Below are 13,752 nucleotides of genomic sequence, written 5' to 3'. Positions count from 1 at the left end.
TGGCACACAACTGTGGGAGAACCAGCTCCAGGATTCTGAAGTGAAAGAGTCGGGGTTGTCCGAGTCTTTCCTTGATCCCTTCCAAAAAAAAATCACATTTCCTTTCATCTCTCAGCTGGTGAATCTTCCAAAGTGGAACACCTTGACTCGATCTCTTTGATCTGACCTTCAAGCTGAAGAGGACTTTGTCGACCAACAAAACGTGTCATTCAGTCTTTGCAGGCCATCCAGCTAATTTGATTGGTCAAGGAGGAGGTTAAACTATGCTCACACTGGTTGCCTATTGGTTGGAGAAGGGGCCATCGCTGCCCGCACTGCAGAACTTCATGTTCCTCCTCTTCATTTGTTCAGTTCGGACCCACCATCCCGATGAGGCCGAAGAGTCCATCTTTGGCTTGGGATTCCCAGGGCCCGGGCGAACCAACTGTAAGCCCATTCCCCGCAGCATGGCGCTGTGCCATGGGGTGGGCTACAGCGAGATGAGGCTGCCCAACCTCCTTGGTCATGGGACCATGAGGGAGGTCTTGCAGCAGGCTGGCTCCTGGGTTCCTCTGCTCAACAAGCAATGCCACTCTGACACCAGGAGGTTCCTCTGCTCCCTCTTTGCTCCTGTCTGCCTCAATGAGCTGCATGAATCCATCCAGCCTTGCCAATCCCTTTGCCAGGCAGTCAGGGATAGCTGCACTCCGGTGATGTCTGCTTTCGGCTTCCCTTGGCCAGACATGTTGGATTGTAACCGTTTCCCAGTTGACAATGACCTTTGTATCCCTTCTGCCACCTCAGAGGAGGACGGACTCCTGCAGGAAGGTGAGTGGCCCTCTTTATTTCTTTATTCACTCTGTCAGGACCATTGACATAAGATGTTCACTCTGTTTCTCTCTCCACAGATGCTGCTGACCCCAAATTTCCAACAATTTTCTCTTGAAAATAGTTGACAAAAGTGATTCTGGGTTTTATAAATGGGGCATAATGGACATTACAAAAAAGGAAAATTATGGGATCGGAAAGAACTGTGGAAGCTGTAAATCAGGAAAAAAAACAGAAGTTGCTGGAAAAGCTCAGCAGGTCTGGCAGCATCTGTGCAGAGTAATCAAAGTTAATGTTTCGGGTCCGGTGATGTTTTGTGAAAATTATGGTATTTGTTCACTCTTTTGTAACATTGCTGGCAAAGCCAGCATTTATTGCCATCCTATTTGTCCTTGAACTGAATGGCTTGCCCGGCCGTTTCAGAGGGCAGTTAGCAGTGATAGAACGATAGAATTTTACACCACAGAAACAGGCCACCCAAAACAGCTACCCAGCTTGAGCCATTGTCCAGCCCTGTCTCTGTAGTCCTCTAAATTCATCATTTTCAAATACATACCCATTGCAATGGGTCTGGAGTCCCTTCCCTGAAGGACAATAGTGAACCAGATGGATTTTTACAACAATCAATAATCATTTCATGGTCACTATCAGCACGGCACGGTGGCACAGTGGTTAGCACTGCTGCCTCACAGCGCCAGGGACCTGGGTTCAATTCCCGCCTCAGGCGACTGACTGTGTGGAGTTTGCACATTCTCCCCGTGTCTGCGTGGGTTTCCTCCGGGTGCTCCGGTTTCCTCCCACAGTCCAAAGATGTGCGGGTCAGGTGAATTGGTCGTGCTAAATTGCCCGTAGTGTTAGGTAAGGGGTATATGTAGGGGTATGGGTGGGTTGCGCTTCGGCGGGTCGGTGTGGACTTGTTGGGCCGAAGGGCCTGTTTCCACACTGTAAGTCTAATCTAAGACTAGCTTTCAATTCCATATTTTATTCAATGAATTTAAATTTCACCAGATGCTATTAGAATCATAGAATCCCTACAATGTGGAAGCAGGCTATTCAGCCCATCGAATCCACACTGACCCTTCGAAGACCTGGGGGTGACATGGTGGTTTAGTGGTTAGCACTGCTGCCTCACCACGCCAGGGACCTGATTTCAATTTGCACATTCTCCCTGTGTCTGTGTGGGCTTACTCTGGGTGCTCCCGTTTCCTCCCACAGTCCAAAGATGAGCAAGTTAAGGGGATTGGACATGCTAGATTGTCCTATAGTGTCCAGGGATGTGCTGGTTAGGTGATTGGCCATGGGAAATACAGGGTTACGGGGTCTGGCTGGGATGCTGTTTGGAGGATCGGTGTGGACTCAAATGGCCTGCTTCCGCATTGTAATGATTCTATTCTATGCTGTGATAGGATTGGAAGCCTCCTCCTTTGAACATTAACCTGGGTCTCAACATTATGAGCTCAGTGAAATGATAACCTTGTCACTGTTTCCCCTGAATATTGTGTCTGTTCCTGGGCACCCCCCACACTTGCTGAACAATGTGGAGACTTTAGAGTATATGCAGAAAAGAAATTAACAAAACTAACATCCCCAGGTGTAAGGGATTCCAGTTGGTTTTCAGTTTTGTGCTGATGTTGTTGACACTTAACTGCCCTGTGATGTGGTCTAGTCAGGAACCAACTTGCTCTCAACAGCAGTCAGTGATCCGCCCAATACTGGAACAGCATTCAGTTCTGGTCACCACATTACAGGAAGGATGTGGAGGCTTTGAAGAGGGCGCAGAAGAGGTTTACCAGGATGATGCCTGGATTAGAGGGTATGAGCTATTAGGAGAGGATAGAAAAACTCAGTTTGTTTTCTCTGGAGCAGCTGACGCTGAGGGGAGACTTGATAGAAGTCAATACAATTATGAGATACATAATTTGAAGATACCGGTGTTGGACTGGGGTGTACAAAGTTAAAAAGCACACAACACCAGGTTATAGTCCAACAGGTTTAATTGGAAGCACACTAGCTTTCGGAGCGACGCTCATTCATCAGGTGATAGTAGATAGGATTGACAGTCAGAATAATTTTCCCAGAGTTGAAATGTCTAAAACTAGGGGGATGCATTTCAGGTGAGAGGAGAAAGTTCAATACACAGAGAGTGGTAGACAACTGGAACGTGCTGCCAGGGGTGATGTTAGAGGCATGAAAGGTTAAGGGCGTTTAAGGGACTTTTAGATAAGATCATGAATATGCAAGGAATGGACAAATTTTAAAAATCACACCACACCAGGTTATAGTCCAACAGGTTTATTTGGAAGCACTAGTATTTGGAGTGTTCCGAAAGCCAGTGCTTCCAAATAAACCTGCTGGACTATAATCTGGTGTTGAGAGATTTTTAAATGTGTCCATCCCAGACCAACACCGGCACCTTCACATCATGGCAAGGAATGGAGGAATATGGACCCAGGGCAGGCAGAAGGGATTACTTTAATTTGGGGTCATGTTTGCACAGCATTGTGGGCCGATGGGCGTGTCTCTGAGCTGTACTATGTTTATGAGGGTTGCTGGACTTTGTGTTTGCAGACACTGGACTGTGAGGTCTTGGAGTGACCCTTCAAAGGAGGGTGAGTGTGAGGCAATATGGAAACTGCATTCATCTAACATGCTTTTGTTTTTCAGAACCCCAAATCTGTGAGGCGTGCAAAGCTGAGGGAGGAGCTGAGAGGAGCATTCTCACACAATTGTGCAACAATGATTTTGGTAAGATTTTGGGGAACACAGTAACCCTTCCACTCAGCAACAGAGATTAAACCATTTCTGACTGCATTTAACTAGCAGCATTAATGTAGATACTAGGGCAGTTCACAGCAGCAAACTGAACCAGATTATGGATCTGAGCAATGGCTGGAGATCTTAGAACAGATAACTAAAAACTTTTACAAAGAGAGAGTTTTATTAATTGTCAAAAAGGAACAGAGACAGAGACAAACAAATGCAGAGAATGCTGGGAAAACTTAGCACATCAGGTAACATCTGCGGAGAGAGAAACAGAGTTAATATTTTGAGTCTGGTGTGACCCTCCTCCAATGCTGAGGGAACACTGCACTGTCAGAGGGTTGATTCTGAGGGAGTGCCGCACTGTCAGAGGTTGATTCTGAGGGAGTGCCGCACTGTCAGACAGTCAGTGCTGAGGGTCAGTGCTGAGGGAGCGCCGCACTGTCAGAGAGTCAGTGCTGAGGGAGTGCCGCTCTGTCGGAGGGTCAGTGCTAAGGGAGCGCTGCACTGTCGGAGGGTCAGTGCTGAGGGAGCGCCGCACTGTCGGAGGGTCAGTGCTGAGGGAGTGCCGCACTGTCGGAGAGTCAGTACTGAGGGAGCGCCGCACTGTCAGAGAGTCAGTGCTGAGGGAGCGCCGCACTGTCAGAGAGTCAGTGCTGAGGGAGTGCCGCACTGTCAGTGATACTGTGTTACCGGCATGAGATATTAAACTACGGCCCTGTAATCCCTCTCAGTTATAAATGGTCTCTTGACATTTTGAAGAAAAGGGTAGGGGTAGAAGTTTCTCCCACCTGTATTGGCCGATATTTAATAAAGTTAACCAACATTACTGGAAGAACATTCCATTGCTTTGGAATCACATTGGGAACTTGCTGTGAATAAATTGGTTGTCAGTTTATCTACATCTGAACAGTGATGACCTTTTCAAAGGGGCCTCATTGGCTGTAAAGATTTGGTAAATCCTGAGTTGGTAAAAATTCTCAGTTAAAGGAAAGTGCTGTCTTTCTAACCCTCTCCGTCCTTCTCTCCCCTGGGGTACCATCCGGGACTGTTGCAGTGCTGAAAATCAAAGTGAAGGAGATCTCGTATCTGGACAGAGATGCCACGATTATTCCGGAAGGCCGGAGCAGGCTGCTGTACGGGCCAGAGGGATGGACTGACAGCGGGGATGAGAGGTTGGAGCTGTGGCTGCCCGGAGGCTCTGAATGTACCTGTGATGAGCTGAGGGACCTGAGCGCCTCCTATCTGCTGACAGGGAGAAAACAGGCTGAGGGGCGGCTGCTCGTCACCTCGATCAGACACTGGAGAGGAGGAAAGAGGGAGCTCCGGAAAATGACCAGGAGCTTCAAGAAAGCTCGCTGCTAATCGTCGGACATTACAGGGCAGCTCAATAAATAATATCCACCCATCCCCCGCCAATCCCCAGCTGTTCAGAATACAAACCCCAGCCTGACTGCCACTCAAAGTACAAATCTCACCCCCACCGCTGCTGCAAGTATAAACCCCACCCCCACCCCCACCTAAACTTCCACCCAACTGCCGCCAAGAGTACAAACCCCACCCCCAACAGCCCCACCACCGTGTACAATGCCCCCACCACCCCCTTCCAGTGTGCCAGTCTATCCACTGTCTGACATCTCCATGGTGTGGTACATACTCATGACTCTTACTGTCATCACTGTCCCTGCAATCTTCATATCAAAACACTGTCAAGTGTTCACCCGCAATTTCCTGTCCTGTGGGATCTTGCTGTGAGCAAATTAGCTGTCACCTGTTCTTCACACTTTGCGAGACCCCCAATATAAATACAAGATTTTCTTGAAGAGGGTGTTCCACGTGTCAGTTGTGAGACAGTTCAGGGCGAGAGATCACATGTAAAGCAGGTTGTCTGTATTTCTGAGGATGATCAAAGGTACAATCCATGCCCAGAGACCCCAGGAGATCAAAACAGCACCTTAGGAGTTTTACAGCAACCTGAGAGGGAAAGTGCGGCCAGCGTAATGTCTCATCTGAAAGACTGACCCTCCGACAGTGCGGCACTCCATCATCACTGACTCTCTGACAGTGTGGCATTCCCTTATCACTGACCCTCCGACAGTGCAGCACTCCCTCAGCACTGACCCTTTGACAGTGCAGCACTCCTTCAGTACTGACCATTTGACAGTGCAGTACTTCCTCAGCACTGACCCTCTGACAGTGTGGCACTCCCTCATCACTGACCCTCCGACAGTGTGGCACCCCCTCATCACTGACCCTCCGACAGTGTGACATTCCCTTATCACCGACCCTCCGACAGTGTGGCATTCCCTTATCACTGACCTTCCGACAGTGTGGCACACCCTCATCACTGACCCTCTGACAGTGTGGCATTCCCTTATCACCAACCCTCCGACAGTGCGGCACTCCCTCATCACTGACCCTCCGACAGTGCGGCACTCCCTCATCACTGACCCTTTGACAGTGCAGCACTCCTTCAGCACTGACCCTCCGACAGTGCGGCACTCCCTCATCACTGACCCTTTGACAGTGCAGCACTCCTTCAGCACTGACCCTCCGACAGTGCAGCACTCCCTCAGCACTGACCCTCTGATAGTGTGACACTCCCTCAGCACTGACCCTCCGACAGTGCGGCACTCTCTCAGCACTGACCCTCTGACAGTGCAGTGCTTCCTTAGTCCTGACCCTCCGACATTGGGGTACTCCCTCAGAGTTGACCCTCTGACAGTGCGGCGCTCACTCAGCACTGACCCCGCCTGCAATGCAGCACTCTCTCGGTACTGAACTGGGATGTTATATGTGCTCCTCTCTCTCTCAACTGGGACTTGAACCCACAGCTTTGACCCTCCGATGTGAAAGCCATCTCCCTTGACTATTATCGCCATGTGGGAATTGGGAAGAAATCAGTGAATTCCCCTCATCTGAGCCCTCAATGTCTCTTTACCAAACAGTAACTCGTGATGGGCAAGACATGCTGGACTAGCTAGCGACGCCCATATCTCCCGAATGAATAAACATTATCCAGCACATGCCTGGATACTTTTCTGTGTGTTCACACAGCTGCCTTGGGTTGGGGATCCCTTGTTTATCTCAGAGGGATAGGGAATAGACAATAAAGAAAGGGGAGTCACAAAGTGATTGAAAGAGAAGGTGATGTATGAGAGACACATTCTGCAAATCAGAGTGTCTTTCTTCACCATGTGAATCTCACCAAGTTTGAGATGGAACTGGACAGTTTGTGAGCCTTTCAGCACACACTCAATGCAGTTTTCCATCACCACAGGCTTGTTTATGGTCAAATATTAAATATAGAACATTTGTTCAAAGCACAGAAGTGTGCTGCACACCAAGGGATGTCCCACCTTTACCTGCTTATCTACCTCTCGTTTTATTGCAATGCTTTGTACTGGTCTTTGTCCCCACCATTGTGCATTCTTTAACCCATTACATCACATAATAGCAACTTCACCCATTTCAGCTCACATCCCCATGTCCCCGGCAAAACCATCAGGTTTCAGAGTAGAATTAGACCATTTGGCCCATCTGCTCCACCATTCAATCATTTTTCTCAACCCCATTCTCCTGCCTTTTCCCTGTAACATTTGATCCCATTTACTAACCAAGCACCTGTCTCTGTCTTAAATACATTCGATGAGTTTGCCTTCCCAGCCTCTGCAGCAATGAGTGCCACAGATTCCCCACCCTCTGGCTGAAGAAACCTCTCCTCATCTCAGTTCTAAAGGGTCATTCCTTCATTCTGAGGCTGTGCCCTCGGGTCTTAGTCTCTCTGAATAATGGAAACATCTTCTCCACATCCACTCTATCCAGGCCTCTCAGTATTCTGGAAGTTTCAATCAGATTCCCCCCCTCATCCTTCTAAACTCCATTGAGGGGCAATCATGAAAATGTACAGGGTCCTCACCCATTCCTCATATGACAATCCCTTCATCCCTGCGATCATTCTTGTAAACCTCCTGTGGACCCCCTCCAAGACCAGCCCATCCTTCCTTAGATACGGGGCCCAAAACTGTTCACAAGATTCTGAATGTGGTCTGACCAGAGCCTTATCCAGCCTCAGCAGTACAGCTCTGCTCTTGTATTCCATCCCTCTTGAAATGAATGCTTACATTGCATCTGCCCTCCGAGCTGCCACCTAAACCTGCATGTTCACCTTCAGAGAATCCGGAACTGGGACTCCCAAGTCCCTTTGTGCTTCTGATTTCTGAAGCCTTTCAGTGTTTAGAAAATAGTCTGTGCCTCTATTCTTCCTACCAAACGGCGTAACCCCTCCCTTTCCCACATTGTATTCCATCTGCCACTTCCTTTCCCACTCTCCCGGCCTGTCCAAGCCCTTCTGCAGCCTCCCCACTTCCTCCCCACTATCCGTCCCTCCACCTATCTTTGTGTCATCTGTAAACTGAGCAGCAGTGCCCTCAGTTCCTCCGTCCAGACTGTTACTGTATAATGTGAATAGCTATGGTCCCAACACAGACCCCTGCAGAACTCCACCAGTCACTGGCTGCCATTCTGAAACAGACCCCTTTATCCTCACTGTCTGCCTTCTGCCAGTCGGCCAATCCTGTATACATGCCAGTACCTTACCCCTAACACATTGGGCTCTTCCTTATTTTGCAGCCTCCTGTGTGGCACCTTGTCAAAGGCCTTCTGGAAATCCAAATAGATCACATCCACTGGCTCTCCTTTGTCTAATTTGCTCATTGCCTCCTCAAAGAATTCAAACAGATCTGTCAGGCATGACCCTCTCCTTGATGAAGCTGTGCTGACTCAGCCCTATGTTACCCTGCATTTCCACGTACTCTGCAATCTCATACGTAATAATGGATGCTAAAACCTTCCCAATGACTGAGGTCAGACTGGCTCACCTAGAGTTCCTGTCCTCCGCCATCCATTCTTAAACAGGGATGTTACATTGGCCATTTTACAGTCCATTGGGACTCTCCCTGACTCCAGTGATTCATGAAAGGTCATCAACAAATGTTTTACAATCTCCTCAGCTCTCTTCTTCAGAACTCTGGGATATAGTCCATCTAGTCCAGGTGATTTTTTTAGTTAACCTCCGCTGATTTTTCAAGGCTTCCCATTAATCTTCATCACATTGTATACTAGTGCAGACCCACCTAATGCCACCCCTGGCTGATCAGCCATGGTCTCATCTGGCAGTTTAAACCAGGTGAGTGAAGAAGGGTCACTGAACCCGAAATGTTAACTCTGCTTTCTCTCCACAGATACTGCAAGACCTGCTGAGTTTGCACCATGTACACACACTTGCATACATATAACCAATGTACATTTGTGTAAACATGCACACACATGCTTGTGTACACGTACATACCAAACATGCACTCACATAAATGTGCATGGTGCATATATATACCTTTGCATGCTTACAGACACACAACACTCACTCACACACTTGCACACTTACACACATTTCAACCTTCGATTAAACACACACTTACAAATGCATGTGCACACATTCACCACATACACTCATGTGCATTGTGCATGCATACACACATCATTCTTACAAGCAATAACATACATGACTACATGTTCACTCACACCATTACACTCACATAGAATCATGAAAATAATCAAAGTTTACACTTATACACACAGTTACACAAAGTCACATGGACACTCACAGATGCACACACTCTATTCACACTAACATACACACACAATGATACAGGAGCATGCTAATACACACCCTCCCATGTACAGAAGCTAACACACGCTAACATACACCCATATATAAACTAATACAGACACAGGAACATGAACTCTCAGACAGACTTGGACGCTCACACAAATACATTGTCAGTCATACACGACACACAAACTCTTACACTTAGAGATACCACACATACCTATATAAATAACACAGATACTTGCACAACAGCAGGCACTGAGAATCACTCACCAATGTGAACACACACACACACACACACACACACATTATATGTATATATATCCCTAGGGTGTGAGAGCCTGATTTTTTTTGCCTCATGTCTGAGCTGGCAAGGGTTAAAGGAGCAGATTGGACCTGTTCTGAGAGTGAGCAGTTTGTTTTGGATTCTGATTGATGGAGTGTTTGATGCTGTAAAGTGAGACCCGGGGGGTTTCAGGGATTTCCACACAACAGCTTGGCTTTCAGCTAAGATCAACTGTCAGACTGAGAAATAAAGACCGCTTCATATTTCCTGTTGTAATAGCCAGACGTTCCTCAGCAAAAATTGTCATTTTAATGACTAAATGATTACTTAATTCATATTTAAAATAAACTTTCTTGAAGCAGCGGCTAATGCTGCTTGTTGCTTGCAACAGTCATGAAATTACGCATGAAGTATTATACATCTCTCAGTAACATGAATCATAGGAGACCACTTGACACACTTTATTTATTCACTCACAGGATGTGGGCATCGCTGGTTGGGCCCATCATTTATTGTCCCATCCCTAGTTGCCCCTGGAGAAGGTGGGGGTGAGCTGCTTTCCTGAACCGCTGCAGTCCATGCGCTGTAGGTTAACCCACAATGCCCTTAGGGAGGGAATTCCAGGATTTTGACCCAGCGACACTGAAGAAACGTTGTCGATATATTTTCAAGTCATGATGGGGAATGGCTTGGAGGGAACTTGCAGGGCATAGTGTTCCCATGTATCTGTTGCCCTTGTCCTTCTAGATGGAAATGATTGTGGATTTGGAAGGTGCTGTCTGAGGATCTTTTATGAATTTCTGCAGTGTATCTTGTAGATGGCATGCACTACTACTACTGAGCGTCGGTGGTGGAGGGAGTGGATGTTATGCCAAACAAGCCTAGTGTGTTTTCCTAAAAAAATTGGAAGAAAGAAAAAGATAATGGGGTAGCACTTTATTAAGAGATGAAATGAGGACAGTTATGTGAGATGATCTCAGTCCAGATGATGTACAGTCCATTCGGGTGGAGGTAAATAACAGCGAGGCACTAGTTGGGGTGATGTACAGACACCCAAACAGTAGCTACACGGTAAGAAAAGGCAAAAATCAAATAAAAATGGGAGGAAGTAAAAGGAATAGAGCAATAAATATGGGTGATTTTAATTGATGTTATTGAGTTAATCAAATTGGAAAGGGTAACTATGACAACAAATTCATTGATTGCATTGAGTTTCTGAGAGCAAAATGTCATGGAGTCAACTGTCTGATAACTGGTTATTAGGCAGGTTTAATAAATTACCTCACAGCAAAAGATTCCTGAGGAAATAGTGATCATAACATGATAGAATAATATTCAGTCTGAGAGTGAGAAGCTTGGGTCGGAAACAACACTATTTAACTTAAATAAGGGGAATTACAATGAAATAAGGATATTCTACAAGTGACTTCAGACTCACAGCAATGTGGTTGACTCTTAACAGTCCTCTGGGCAATTAGGAATAGGCAATAAATGCTGGTCTAGCCAGTGACCCCATCATCCTGTGAATGTACAAGTCCTTTTGTGTTGCAGCTTTCTGCAGCTTTTCTCCATTTAAATAATACTTTGGTCTTTGGGTGTCCCTTCCAAAATGAAAAACTTCACATTTTCCCACATTATATTCATTTACTAACTTTCTGCCCAATTACTTAACCTTCTATTTGCCACTAGTCAGCTCAGATCTGGAGACTGCTGCGCTGCTGTTGGTTCTCTGAAAGTATGATTTTATAAGTCCCTTCCCTCTGCTGTCTTGCCTGCAAATTTACTCGAAAGATCCAACTCACTTTTGAAAGTTATGAGTGAATGTGCTTTCACTTACCTTCTGGGCACTGCTCTCCAGATCACAGCATCGCCCTGTTTAAGAAAAATCCCTCATCTCTCTCTCTCTAGTTCTTTAGCCAATGTACTTAAATTTGGCTGAGCTGTAATATAAAACAATAACAAAATACTCACCCTCCAGTTCCAGAGACCCAATTAGCGAAACCAAATTCAGACATTTCAGGGTCAGTAGCCTCAGAAATTGTCTCTCCAATTTTCTCCAGGCATCCGGTCCAAAAGAACCTTCTAAACAAACGGCTAGTGTGTGCAACTCCCTTGTGGTTTCAGCAGCTTGAACAAGGCCTTGGGGCAAGCTGGAACCAGTCTTCAGCACTGAGTGAGAAACTGAGTTGTTAAATTTAATCAGGTTAACATTAATTCTGGAGTTAATTATCGTTGAACATTCTGTTCCCCAGCCTCTACAGCTTTTATTAAATAACCAGCAGTACCTTAGGGATTTTAGACTCTTGCTTTTATTACTTCAAAATACTTTGACTGGAGCACATCCAATTCCTAATTTAAGATAATGCACCTATATAAGCATAGTTTAAAATCCCAGATGGTGTAATGGTACATGTAGAGCTGAGAGACACAGACAGGCTGTGTCGACTTTGAGTCCCAGTCTGATCAAATTGGCAGCACACTGTTACAGGGTTAGGAAACAAGACGTCTGTCAACCAGTTGAATTTAAATGTAATTTGTTACTAAAACGTCTAGAAAGGAAAATTAAACTGAGTAAAGGCAACCATGAAAATATTATAAATTGTCCTAAACCCTCACCCGGTTCATTCACATCCATTTGGGATGAAATTTGCTATCTTCATTGGAATAAAAAGTGAGGTCTGCAGATGCTGGAGATCAGAGCTGAAAATGTGTTGCTGGTTAAAGCACAGCAGGTTAGGTAGCATCCAAGGAACAGGAAATTCGACGTTTCGGGCCAGAGCCCTTCATCAGGAATGAGGAGAATGTGCCAGGCAGGCTAAGATAAAAGGTAGGGAGGAGGGACTTGGGGGAGGGGCGATGGAGATGTGATAGGTGGAAGGAGGTCAAGGTGAGGGTGATAGGTTGGAGTGGGGTGGGGGCGGAGAGGTCAGGAAGAAGATTGCAGGTTAGGAGGGCGGTGCTGAGTTGAGGGAACCGACTGAGACAAGGTGGGGGGGGGGGGGATGAGGAAACTGGAGAAATCTGAGTTCATTCCTTGTGGTTGGAGGGTTCCCAGGCAGAAGACGAGGTGCTCCTCCTCTAGCCGTCGTGTTGTTATGTTCTGCCGATGGAGGAGTCCAAGGACCTCCATGTCCTTGGTGGAGTGGGAGGGAGAGTTAAAGTGTTGAGCCACGGGGTGGTTGGGTTGGTTGGTCCGGGCGTCCCAGAGGTGTTCTCTGAAGCGTTCCGCAAGTAGGCAGCCCGTCTCTCCAATGTAGAGGAGGCCACATCGGGTGCAGCGGATGCGATAGATGATGTGTGTGGAGGTGCAGGTGAACTTGTGGCGGATATGGAAGGATCCCTTGGGGCCTTGGAGGGAAGTGAGGGAGGAGGTGTGGGCGCAAGTTTTACATTTCCTGCGGTTGCAGGGGAAGGTGCCGGGAGTGGAGGTTGGGTTGGTGGGGGGTCCCTGACGAGGGAGTCACGAAGGGAGTGGTCTTTGCGGAACGCTGATAGGGGAAGGGAGGGAAATATATCCCTGGTGGTGGGGTCCGTTTGGAGGTGTCGGAAATGACGGCGGATGATACACTGTATGCGGAGGTTGGTGGGGTGGTAGGTGAGAACCAGTGGGGTTCTGTCTTGGTGGCTGTTGGAGGAGCGGGGCTCAAGGGCGGAGGAGCAGGAAGTGGAGGAGATGCGGTGGAGGGCATCGTCGATCACGTCTGGGGGGAATCTCCTGAAGAAGGAGGCCATTTTTTTCATTGGAACATCTTCATTGGAACACATTGTTAATTCTTTCACAGGATGTGGGTGTCACTGACTGGGCCAACATTTATTGCTCATCCCTAGTTGCCCCTTGAGAGGAACATTACAGCACAGGAACAGGCCCTTCCACTCTCCAAGTCTACACCAATCCAGATCCTCGATCTAAACCTGTTGCCTATTTTCTAAAGATTTGTATCTCTCTGCTCCCTGCCCAATCATGTATCTGTTTAGATACATCTTGAATTACTCTATTAAGCCCACCTCTGCCACTCCCACTGGAAACGTGTACCAGGTACCCATTGCATAAAGAACTTCCCATGCATATCTCTCTTCAACTTTTCCCCTCTCACTTTCAACTTGTGACCCTTAGTAAGTGAGTCCCCACTCTGGGGAAAAAGCTTCTTGCTATCCACCCTGTCTCTACCTCTCATGATTTTGTGGACAGGTCCCCCTTCAACCTCCATCTTTCCACTGAAAATAATCCTAA

At 47.1% G+C, this 13,752-nt stretch overlaps 1 protein-coding gene across 1 annotated transcript; it reads left to right on the top strand.

Moving 5' to 3' along the window:
- The first annotated feature begins 422 nt into the window (after positions 1 to 422).
- On the top strand, positions 423 to 5,046 carry LOC132816902 (secreted frizzled-related protein 2-like). Its single transcript, XM_060826917.1, has 3 exons — positions 423 to 807; positions 3,472 to 3,552; positions 4,625 to 5,046. Exons 1-3 carry the CDS (start codon positions 447 to 449, stop codon positions 4,930 to 4,932), a joined length of 750 nt encoding a protein of 249 aa, XP_060682900.1. The 5' UTR covers positions 423 to 446; the 3' UTR covers positions 4,933 to 5,046.
- The last annotated feature ends 8,706 nt before the right edge of the window (positions 5,047 to 13,752 follow it).

This window comes from Hemiscyllium ocellatum, chromosome 6, assembly GCF_020745735.1.
Source record: "Hemiscyllium ocellatum isolate sHemOce1 chromosome 6, sHemOce1.pat.X.cur, whole genome shotgun sequence".
Classification (NCBI taxonomy): domain Eukaryota; kingdom Metazoa; phylum Chordata; class Chondrichthyes; order Orectolobiformes; family Hemiscylliidae; genus Hemiscyllium; species Hemiscyllium ocellatum.
Note: the sequence above shows the minus strand (reverse complement) of the source record. Positions and strands in the feature narration are given on the sequence as shown.

Excerpts from the sequence above, each read along its gene's own strand:
- LOC132816902 (XM_060826917.1), top strand. The coding sequence starts at position 447 with ATGGCGCTGTGCCATGGGGTGGGCTACAGCGAGATGAGGCTGCCCAAC. Across the intron at positions 808-3,471 it reads GGACGGACTCCTGCAGGAAG|AACCCCAAATCTGTGAGGCG; the intron begins GTGAGTGGCCCT and ends TTTGTTTTTCAG. Across the intron at positions 3,553-4,624 it reads ATTGTGCAACAATGATTTTG|TGCTGAAAATCAAAGTGAAG; the intron begins GTAAGATTTTGG and ends GGACTGTTGCAG.